This window comes from Glycine max, chromosome 2, assembly GCF_000004515.6.
Source record: "Glycine max cultivar Williams 82 chromosome 2, Glycine_max_v4.0, whole genome shotgun sequence".
NCBI classification, from domain to species: domain Eukaryota; kingdom Viridiplantae; phylum Streptophyta; class Magnoliopsida; order Fabales; family Fabaceae; genus Glycine; species Glycine max.
In genome coordinates this window covers 37,937,953-37,949,274 of record NC_016089.4, presented here as the reverse complement: position 1 = coordinate 37,949,274, position 11,322 = coordinate 37,937,953, and the positions used below count along the sequence as shown (strand labels likewise).

Sequence of the window (11,322 nt, the reverse complement as noted above, 5' to 3'; positions counted from 1 at the left end):
TTTTCCAATTAAAATGTTTACTGTGATTAAATTATGTCAATTAATTATGTTGGATAAACAGGGAGCTGTGAGACCCGCGAAACCTGCAGATAGGCCGGATGATGAGGTCGATGATCCGCTATATCTAATGACATTGACCATTCCACAGCTTTTTCTGAAGCCATTGCAGGTTATGTGGGATGCTATCTTGTTTGGCCTATTTAATGAAAACTTTCCCTTGTACATAAAGCATGAAGATCTGTCTGAAATTGCACATGGTGGTCAATGTCTCAGCATATCTGTTATACAGTTGTGGATTCTGTAAGTCAATTTAGATTATTGTTAGTTACCTAATTTATTGTTTTACCTTCATGCATAATTTACTTTGTGTTAACAACAATAGGCATATGACTGAGACAAGTATGCGAGCTGGGAATATCGATGTGTATGGATTCCTCGAGCCACAGTCTATCCAGAGATCTGGCCAATCACAATTTGAATCAGAAAATTACATTAAGGACTAGATGCAAAATTCAAAACGGGATGTGTACCTAGGAGCCTACTTGAATGGGTAACTTAAACTCAACAAATGAATTTAAATAATGTATAATAGTATAATAACATATATTGGTCTCCACTGCAGTGCACATTGGCAAATGGTCGTCATTTTGCCTAAGGAAAATGTTGTCATTTGGTTTTGTTCGTTGCATAATAAGCCAGACAACTACCTCAAAGGCATAATTAATAGGTCAGTGTTGTTTTTTAATACATTTGCATTAGCATTAGTCAGGTAAATCAAAATTTTAAATATACAATAAGAATCTATGTTTGTATTCAATAGTGCTTTGAAAGGACTTGACGATACTCAACAAAGTAAATCCAAGCCTCCTGCTAGGTGGATTGTTGTTAAAGTAAGTTATTTAAACAATATGTTTTCACTTATATTTTAGTATTGTGTAGACTAATTTGTACTGAACGTTGCATATCTAAATTTCATAATGTATTTAGTGTAATAGACAAAAAGGAAGCACTGAATGTGGGTATTACGTCATGCATTGGATGTCAACTATAATCTTAGGAAATTTCCAGAATAATTGGGAAATGGTAATTTTTGATTCACCAAATTTCATATTATTATGATTGCTAATATATTATTAACTTATGTTTTATTATATCATGCAGTATTTCACTGATCCTAGACCATTGGAACCAGAAAGATTGAAGGCGCTTCGCAACCAGTGGGCAAAGTACTATTTGAAAGTGAAAAATGAAACTTAGGATGTTTAGACAATCTTGTAATTGTAGTTTATATTTACTTGCTTAATTTACAATTCATGTCTCAACATTAAATATGTTTTAAATTCATAGTAATTAGTAAATTTCTTATTGAATTTTCTGGTAAAAACTGTTTCAAAATAGAATGAAAATTATATGTTGTGTGGTCTGATTTTAAAATTTGCAGGTTATTTTTGGGATTTATTGAAAAAACAGACATCATGTTAAAAGTAAATTTCTAAACAACATCGGTCTTTAAAAAAACTGATGTGAAATGTTACCTACAACATCAGTTTTTTTAAAACTGATGTTAAATGTCACTTACCTCAACATTTCTTAACATCGGTTTTAAAAAAACTGATGTTGTAGGTGACATTTCACATCAGTTTTTTTAAAAACCGATGTGAAATGTCACCTACAACATCAGTTTTTTAAAAACCGATGTCAAATATCACATTTAACATCGGTTATTTAAAAAACCGATGTTAAATGTCACTTACAACATCAGTTTTTTTAAAAATCGATGTTGATTTATAGATTTATAACTTTTTTTTCATAATTCATATCATATAACATCGCCTATTTAAATAATCGATGTTAAATATCACTTACAAACATCAGATTTTTAAAAAATCGATGTGAAATGTTACTTACAACATTAATTTTTAAAAAACCGATGTCACATGTCACATTTAACATTGGTTATTTAAAAAACCGATGTTAAATGTCACTTACAACATTAGTTTTTTAAAAAACCGATGTTGATTTATAGATTTGTAATTTTTTTTCCATAATTCGTATCATATAACATCGCCTATTTAACTAACCGATGTTAAATATCACTTACAACATCAGTTTTTTAAAAAACCGATGTTGATTTATAGATTTATAATTTTTTTTTCATAATTCGTATCATATAACATCGCTTATTTAAATAACCAATGTTGTATTTATTAGTTAACATCGGTTTTGAAAAACCGATGTTAATGATACTACTTTCCACATCGGTACTTTCAACATCAATTAATAACCGATGTTGAAAGTCTTAAATAACCGATGTTAAAACCTTATTTTCTAGTAGTGCTTCCACTATTTGATTGCTCAAATACAGTAAATTAAGAAACCGTAGGTTGAAAGTTTAAAAACTTTTCATTGATTAATTTCAAAAGTTGGTATCGTGTAACAAAATGAATAAAAATAAGATATTTCTAGCTACAAAACATACATATATAATAAGGAGTGTTATAACATAGATGTTTTCCTAAGCAAAGGGAAATAGATACAACCCCAAAGTATAAACAAAAAGACTTATGGTGATAAAGTAAGATGATTGAATATGCATGTGCCAAAAGTCCTAAAGTCTAGGTCTACTCTAGTATCAAAATACATAAAAAGAAAAAGATCCTAGTAGTTATCACAAAACTGCATGTCAAACTAAACCCCAAAAGAAACATGATGAAGGTGAAGAAAATGATATCTCCATCATCTCCATAGGTGCTGCCATTTGAGCCTAAGAATTAAAATAAAAGGGTGAATCTTCCTATTTCATTAAACAACACATAGAAGGACTCAAGAAGTCACACACAATTTATTAACCAAAGTGATGTGGTTGTTTACCGGGTCTCACAGGATTATAGTTAGGATGATTATTGGAAGTACACCTTTCCACCATGGTACAATGATAGACTCTCACCAATCGATAATGACTTGCTTCAATCAGGGTTGCCAAGCTGGCTTTGTGACAATAGTCACTACTCGATGCCACATCCCCAAGGACAGATACATCTTGTGATCATTTCCCAAGTACTAATATGTGGTCATCCAACAACTCTAAAGAATGACTCCTCAACAACTCTCTCGAGTGAGATTGTCTTATAAATCAATGTGGGTTTCATTGTCACAATACAATATGGTGTTTCACAAGCTTTACGAATTCTTTAATGACAATCTCTCCTCTTATATGAACACAATTGTCTCAACATAGTCACACCTCACAAAATATAATCACAAGGCGGAAAATCCCAAAAGACTCACTTCACTTTTGTGATCACACATCACATGCGTCTCCAATTAATCACCAAATATATTTGATTATTCAACCTACATCTTTTTCTTATTAAAAACAATAAAAGTCCAATTATATCCTAACCAAATAACCCACACATCTACTTGTTAGGTTTTAATTTTTGGGGTGTTGATATTTTTTATGAAACTAAATTTTAAATAATTATTAATAGTAAAAACTAGTCATTATTAGTTTTGTTTATCATTTTTGTTAAAATTTTGTCTGGTTCCGTTCTTGAAGACATTATTTTAAAATACGCTTAAACCTAAACACGTTGAATGTGATTTGTCAAAACTCTTATTGAAGTTTTTTCTTTCTTTTTTTACTTTTACATTTATAAGAATTTAAGAATGTCTTAGCATTCCTTTTTTTTTTCTTGGGCGGGGGGTAAAAGTCTTGGCATTATAATAGTACTCAAGAGATCTCTATTGAAACCGAAATGTCTGAACTTATTAGTAAATATTTCGATTTCGATCAATTTAATTAGTTATATAGACTGGATATTTTTTTTCTTTGATTTTCACAAAAAAGGCTGATTGAAAATTCCCTAAAAAGTTAGAAAACAAAAAAGTTTAACAACCATAATAATCACTGAATATATTCTTTGAATTTAACAAAAGAGCTGGTTGAAAATTCTCAAAAATAAAATAAATTAAAAGAGTTTACGAACCAGAATATAAATGAAAAAGCACAAAAAAAGGCTAGGAGGAGGGCTTGAAACTCCGACTTTATGATTGCCAGCCACACGAACTAACAAACCGAGCTACTCCAGATTTAATATTAATTAATACTACATTAGATACTTCTAAATATTGTTTGCGTTATGAAAGAAAGAATATTTTTTTATATTAAAAAAAGAATATTTTTATATTAAAAAAGAATTTTTTTTATATTAAAAAAATATTTTTTATATTAAAACAGAACATTACTTTAAACCGAGTTCTCATGTAGTATTATTCATTGTATTCTTAAATTTTGTGATGTTAAAAAAAGATCATTTTTAAATTACGGTTCATAAATAAATATTAAGATATTAAATTTATGTTAATTTATCAATATATTTTTATCTTAACAATTACTAAATTGGAGAACATTTATTTGAAATGAAAATTTGTCTTTTATTTTGGACATGATATAATTGTGAATATTTATTATATTTAAGCGTTAATCAGAATTCTTGAGTTTGAATGTTGAGTATACAACTATATTAAATATTTAGATGAAGATTTTTTTTTTATGATGATCTTATTCAGATCAAACAAAATTATCTCTAATAGAGAATATTTGTGGTCTATAAAAAATTATTATATTTAAGTTTAAATATAATTTTGATCTTCTTATTTTATTCAATCTATAATTTTAGTTCTTTTATTTTAAAATAATGATATTTAGTCAAACCTATAATTTTGGCTCAATCCTAAATTTTGCTTTAAGTTTTTTTTTATCCAATTGAATCCTAGATACTTAGATATAACATTGTATTCATTTAAGCTACCACTAAGAAATGATTTAATTAAAATGTAAGAAATAAAATAAATAATTATCATGAAAATTAAAGATTGAAACAAAATTATGAAAATTTTAAAATAGAAAAACCAATTTTTTTGTCTTAAGTTTGAGACCATAATGTTCCCTTATCTATTAGGTTGGATACTAATTCTACTCGCCATCAATGAAATTTAAAATATAATGAGAATTGAAACTGATGTTCTTACACACATATAAATGCAACTAGGTCTTATACCACTATATTAATTCTTTGAATTCCAAATATTTTTATTGTAAAATAAGAGATAAAACTTACATATTTAACAAAATAGAAAAAAAAATATTATTATCTAAAAATTGAGAGACTAAGATTAGGTATTAAATAATATAAAGCCAAAATTAATGAAAACACATGAATTAGAGGTAAAAAGTGTTAACAATACACTCTCTAATACAGTTTAGCATTGATTAGAATTTATTAAAAATTATAAAATAGTAGAAAATCATTAAATAAAAAGAGATATATAAAAAAAATATGATTTTTAATAAATAAATTTTAGTTAACCGTAAAAACTTGTTCAAAATAGCATATTAGACACTTTTCATAACATTTCTGATTGAAGTTTGATTCCTCTATTTTAGTTCTGTGCCCTTTCTCATTTCTCAGTCCTTTCGTTCTCTGTTCGGTGTTTTACCTCCCATGAAACACCTCCTGCAATTCGTGTCTACCACTTCTGTCAATCTCACCAGGTTTCTCTTTCGCCGTGTCTTTTATCCATTCTCCACTTTAAAATCCACGTAAATAAAAAAAATGCATATTATGTTGTGTACTTTTTCTTGAAAGGTTACATTTTTAATTTTCCTTGTGTTAATTGATTTTTTGAATAAATTTAAAATGTTGCACCATACTTGTTGGAGCATGTTAATCGAATCTAAATCCATCTGGGGTACCTGAACTGACTAAGAATGTTGTAGCTTTGCAGTGTTTCTGAAGCATTTGAATGCTAAGACATTGGTTTGTCCAACTGTGAAAGCAATGGGGTCTAAAAGACCCTTTTCAAATTCATCAAAACCCTTGTCACCATTTGTTGAGGACACGAAGAATGTGAAGCTTAAAGGGTTGGAAGCAAGCCCTGGTTCCAAGAAGCTTGTTGTTGAGGTCTAATTGATGTTTCAGTAACATTGTCTTTGTTATCTACCTTTGCGTATTGTAATCCTGTTCCCCCCCCTTTTTTTCGCTTTTTCACTATACATTAATAATGTAGGAGAATGATGTTAATAGCTATTCGATTGAGATTCAGAGGTTAAGAAATGACCCAACAATAGTAGACACAATGACTGTTCATGAACTCCGGAAAACCTTGAAGTAAGGAGATGTGTATTTTTCTTACCAAGTAGCTACCTATTGTTTTAGTTTTAGTAATATGCAATATTGTTGATGTTATATATCTTGGGAATGGTTTGAATTCTCAGGAGATTTAAAGTCCCTGCCAAAGGTCGTAAAGATGATCTTTTGTCTGCCTTGAAGAGTTTCATGGACAATAACATGTGCGGTATACATTCTCTTACTGCTTCTGGGGGAAGGATGGAAATGAAGAGTTTTTTTTTTTTTTTCGACATCAATTATTGTCTCCAAACAGTTTCTTCCTTTCTTTACTTCTTATCCTTTGTGTTGCTCTTTAGAAACAAGCTCAAGCTGTGTAATTCTAAATTTCTAATGGTTAGAAAGTATGTTCATTTGCAGAACAAGATTCTCATTTACAAGAAAAACAAGGGCTTTTAATTTCTTCTGAAAATGCATCTGTAGAAGTGAAGGCTAAAACAGTATTGGATGAAGACCATATTGAAAATGTCAATGAAACTCCAGAGATATCTGAACTTAACCAGGGTAAGAGAAGGTTAAACCAATCAGAATCTGAGAGAAAAACTATCAAAGTGACAACCAAGAAGAAAGTTTCATTGAAATCAGATGAGGATTCAGGTACTTCTGCATAATACATAGAGTCGTTAACTTTCTTCATCTAAAAAACATTACTCAAATTTTACTTTTTAACGCCTTTCTTTTTCTGAATTGTCAATTGACTCAATTTTGGTTCAAATGTCGCTCATTTAGCTAAGGATCAATCATCAATATTATATGGTTTTTTCCCCCCCAGATTTTAAGCCTTCCAGGGCAAAGAAAAAAGTATCTTCAGATTTTGCTAGCATTGTTGTACAGTCAGAGGAAATCAGTACAGCTACTATTCAAACTGAACCATGGACAGTTCTTGCCCACAAGAAGCCTCAAAAAGGTTGGATTGCATATAATCCTAGAACTATGAGACCCCCATCGCTTGCTCAGGATACGAAATTTGTCAAGCTTTTGTCATGGAATGTCAATGGATTGAGAGCATTGCTAAAATTAGAAGGATTCTCAGCACTTCAACTTGCCCAAAGGGAAGACTTTGATGTATTGTGTTTGCAAGAGACTAAACTGCAGGTAGAATATTGGCAGTCTTTTTATGCTTCAGAGTTATATTTTCCAAGAGTCCTCGGTTTCAGTTTTGTTAGACATGTATAGAGAATAATTGCAAAGTTGGTTCTTTTTTTCTTGTGTTTGACTATTTGAGCTAGTTTATAAGTGCTTCTTTGTGTTACATTGTAGTAAAGTTATGTATATTTTGATGCTTGTTGAAGGATTATGCTAAATATTGGTATTTATAGAGAATAGCAAAGAATGTATATCTGAAAATTGTGAAAGATGTGAATCATGAGAAGCTATTCCTAACAGCCATAGTTGCTGCCTTTTATTATCTATCAACCATGATGAAGATGTTTCTTGTTTGTATGAAAATCCATGGTGCTCATGTTCTGGTTTGCCTACAGGAGAAGGATATTGAGGAAATCAAACAGCGTCTAATAGATGGTTATGCTAACAGCTTTTGGACATGTAGTGTTTCTAAGCTTGGTTATTCTGGAACAGCAATTATCTCAAGGGTATGTTGACTGTGTTCATCCTGCCTCTTCATATTTAATGGAAACTTTTAAGTTTTAACACATAATATTAAATTATGTTTTCTACTTTTAGAAGAAAAAGCTGTTTATAGTAGTGATTATTCCTTGTACAATATACTCATGCCATTTTTGTGGAAACTTAATGCTTAAGGCTGCATAATGTTTATGTGATGATGTGTTGTACACATTTTTTAGTTAAATTTTTAGCAATGAGATTAATGATAATGGAAAAAAATGATTCTGTATATAATTGAGGTGAAGCCCTTGCTGCCTACTTTAGTAATATTCTTTTTCAACCAAGCTAAATACTAATTACATTTTTTTTCATACTGATTGACATGATTTTCATTCTGTTTGATAGCCTGGACATTTGCATCCTCATTTTATAAATTGCAAGAATGGTGTTCATATTAATAACTTTTTCTAATATTGTTCAATTCTGGCAGATCAAGCCACTTTCAGTTAGATATGGTCTAGGTATACCAGATCATGATAGTGAGGGTAGACTTGTAACTGCTGAGTTTGATACATTTTATTTGATATGTGGATACGTCCCTAATTCTGGAGATGGCTTGAAAAGATTGGTAATTGTATTAAAGTACTTTTCTTTCATTATATTATGCCCATTTCATTCTGAAAATGTATCCTCATCCAACTAATCTTTCTGTATTTGAATCTAGTCTTACAGGGTGACTGAATGGGATCCATCTCTCAGCAATTATTTGAAAGTATGTGTAGCTTCTTTCACTCACCTAGTAGGATAAGGCTTAATGTGGTGTTGTATGTATAATGGCTCCTTTAACACTTATACTTTCTTGTCTTGTCAGAATACACCATCCATCTTATGATTCGTCTTTTCCTTTGTCAACATAGACATAATTTTTTCTCATGTTGGCATCTGCTGGAAAAATTTGTAATGTTATTGTTGTTACATTAAATTACTTACCAAATTATCTAATAATGTTGGGCATTTGGAGCATGATTCTTGTTTCAGCTTCAGCTATGATCTGTGTGATCTTAGAGTAACAAATTCTTCTACGTAGTAGTTCTATATCTGAAAATCCTAGTATTGTGATTCTATAAGTATGAGCCCAAAATATTAATAATGTTTGGAAAGCATCACTTTATTTTTACAAAAAATTTGAAGAAGAGCAGGATGATGTCCAATGTTGTATACCCTTTTTCCATCTTTTTTTCCTTGGTCATTGCTTACTATTCTTTTCAGGTAAAAATGCTTCTCTCAGAAGGATTATTACCATTTTATTAAAATAATTTTGTTATGTATTATTAGGATTAATGATTCTTTTTATGCTGGATACAGGAGCTGGAGAAGTCAAAACCTGTAATTTTGACTGGTGATCTAAATTGTGCTCATGAAGAGATAGATATATACAACCCTGCTGTAAGTGATTCCGATTTACTATTATCCCTGATAACCGTATCAGATTTAAGCCTTAGTAAATAATAGCAATAAAACCAGACACTTATTTCTGGTAGAAATTACTGGATTTAGAAGAAGTAATCAAGAAGCTAGTATGCATCGTCAAATTTCATTTCAAATATAATTCGATCTTCTCATTATGGCTTGCTATAAAATTCGAAATCAAATTTCAGTATTACATTTTTTAATATTTACTTTGAAGAGTTTTACATGTAAATATTTACAGATGTATACCGAGTCACCTGATGGGATATCCTTGTGATTGTTAGGTTACAAGCTTAAGCTGTTAGCATTTTCTGTTCAATCATTTTTAGAATTTGCTTGATATTTTCCCTGATGAAAAGGTGGACTGATTTTGTCTTAAATTAAGTGGCCTGCTGTGATAACTGATACTCCAAGTCTCATCGTTCTGACTAGTGAGAGCAAGACATCTAGTATGCCATTCAGTATGTTTGAAATGTGAATGCCAAGTGCATAAAATCTGTATTGATTGTTACTTATATCCATAGGGTAACAAGAGAAGTGCTGGGTTTACAGATGAAGAGAGGAAATCATTTGCAAAGAACTTCTTATCTAGGGGATTTGTAGATACCTTTAGAAGGCAGCATCCTGGTGTTATTGGATATACATATTGGGGTTACCGTCATGGTGGACGCAAGTTTAACAGAGGTATTTCTAGCACACTCTTAAAATTGATTTATTATATAATTTACTGTGTGTGTAGAATCTAGTGGTATTATGTATAGATATTAATAAGATTCCAATTCAACTGCTTCACTTATCTTTTACATGATTGTGTTACGCTTTTATATGAGCACAAGCACATGCATATTTTGCTCACATGGTATTGCTAGTTCTCCATTGCTCCTTAGTCCTTACCCTTTGCATATGTTCCTCAATTTGTTTGCTCCTTCTAGATGGGAGTCGGGTATTCCAGAGACAAATGCACTCAATAGGATTTCACAATTCTACACAAAAGAAAATGCATGAGTTTCCATTAGTCAATTTCTGTTCTGTGGATAGATTTATGCATTATAACTGTGTTCTTCCATCCCTCACATGCCATAAGTCACCCCTGTGGGGGTCTTTACCATTTTTTTCATGTCTATGATTATCTAATTAAAATTTGCTTGTTATGAGAATTACTTTTGAGGAAGTACATACATGACACAGGTAATGGTGCGTATTTCTTCAATTAGTCTAATAAAATACTTAAGTTCCTTTTTCTCAGTTTTGATTGCCTTTCATGTAAACTTCCTTCTTTGTTCTCTCGTTGATTTGTTTCAAAATTTAAAAACAGGGTGGCGTCTTGACTATTTCCTTGTCTCAGAATCCATTGCTGACAAAGTTCACGATTCATACATTCTTCCTGATGTTACCGGTAGTGATCATTGTCCTATTGGCCTTGTTGTCAAGCTTTAGTTTTGCTATCCAAGCACCAAGTTATGGGCAAGCCTATATTATATACTGCAAGCAGGGATTTTTGCTTTTTTGTCTAGAAGCTTCAACTTGGAAAAATCTGTAATCCTTGTACATACTATATCTTGATTTTGACTTGGCTAACAGATTTTGACAGGGAATCAAGTCCTGTTATGTTAATGAAATGAACTTGCAGAAATTTGAACCTCCCAACAGATTGAGAATAAGTGTATAATTGCTTTAGTCACGTAGATGTCGATCCACGTCTTTTAAAAGTATTTTATTGTAGCCTGTTTTATCATTTGAGTGGTTTAACACGGTTTTGGTCTCTCACACGGTCCCTAAACGTCCTCCTAGACATGCTATAAGCAGTAGATGTGTTAGTCTTCTAATGACTCATGAAAAGGAATTTGACATTTTCCAAATATTTCAAATTGAGGGAAAACGTCTGAGGCAGTTACATTTTTGTTTTTCTGTACCTGAGGTGACCTTGAGAGTTTGATCACCTTTGAGAGTTTCATGATTGTCAGCAATGGTGGACCATCCTTTGGTCATACATTTTTCTTTATGCTTTCGAACTTGTGTTACACAAATTCAATATAATTTCCCTAGACCGTCTAATTCATTTTATGTATCCTCGATAAATTTTGCAGGCATTATG

General features: G+C 31.0%; 2 protein-coding genes across 5 annotated transcripts; both read left to right on the top strand.

The window, feature by feature from the left end:
- LOC113000794 (uncharacterized) lies at nt 1-646 on the top strand. The gene is made up of 2 exons (XM_026127569.2): nt 1-300; nt 383-646. Exons 1-2 carry the CDS (start codon nt 14-16, stop codon nt 501-503), a joined length of 408 nt encoding a protein of 135 aa, XP_025983354.1. The 5' UTR covers nt 1-13; the 3' UTR covers nt 504-646.
- A 4,762-nt stretch (nt 647-5,408) lies between these two features.
- On the top strand, nt 5,409-10,860 carry LOC100776653 (DNA-(apurinic or apyrimidinic site) endonuclease, chloroplastic). Of its 4 annotated transcripts, none has more exons than XR_001385255.3 (12): nt 5,409-5,557; nt 5,783-5,966; nt 6,073-6,173; nt 6,281-6,360; nt 6,552-6,788; nt 6,964-7,286; nt 7,673-7,783; nt 8,248-8,385; nt 8,482-8,529; nt 9,123-9,203; nt 9,780-9,911; nt 10,543-10,680. XR_001385255.3 is itself a non-coding variant. In XM_014768301.3 (12 exons), exons 1-12 carry the CDS (start codon nt 5,508-5,510, stop codon nt 10,662-10,664), a joined length of 1,635 nt encoding a protein of 544 aa, XP_014623787.1. In that variant the 5' UTR covers nt 5,409-5,507; the 3' UTR covers nt 10,665-10,860. The 4 variants fall into 4 exon arrangements, 3 of the variants coding, with proteins under 3 accessions (XP_014623787.1, XP_014623790.1, XP_003518153.1); XM_014768301.3 differs by having other exon boundaries at nt 9,752-9,911; nt 10,543-10,860; XM_003518105.5 differs by having other exon boundaries at nt 5,423-5,557; nt 5,791-5,966; nt 9,752-9,911; nt 10,543-10,860.
- The last annotated feature ends 462 nt before the right edge of the window (nt 10,861-11,322 follow it).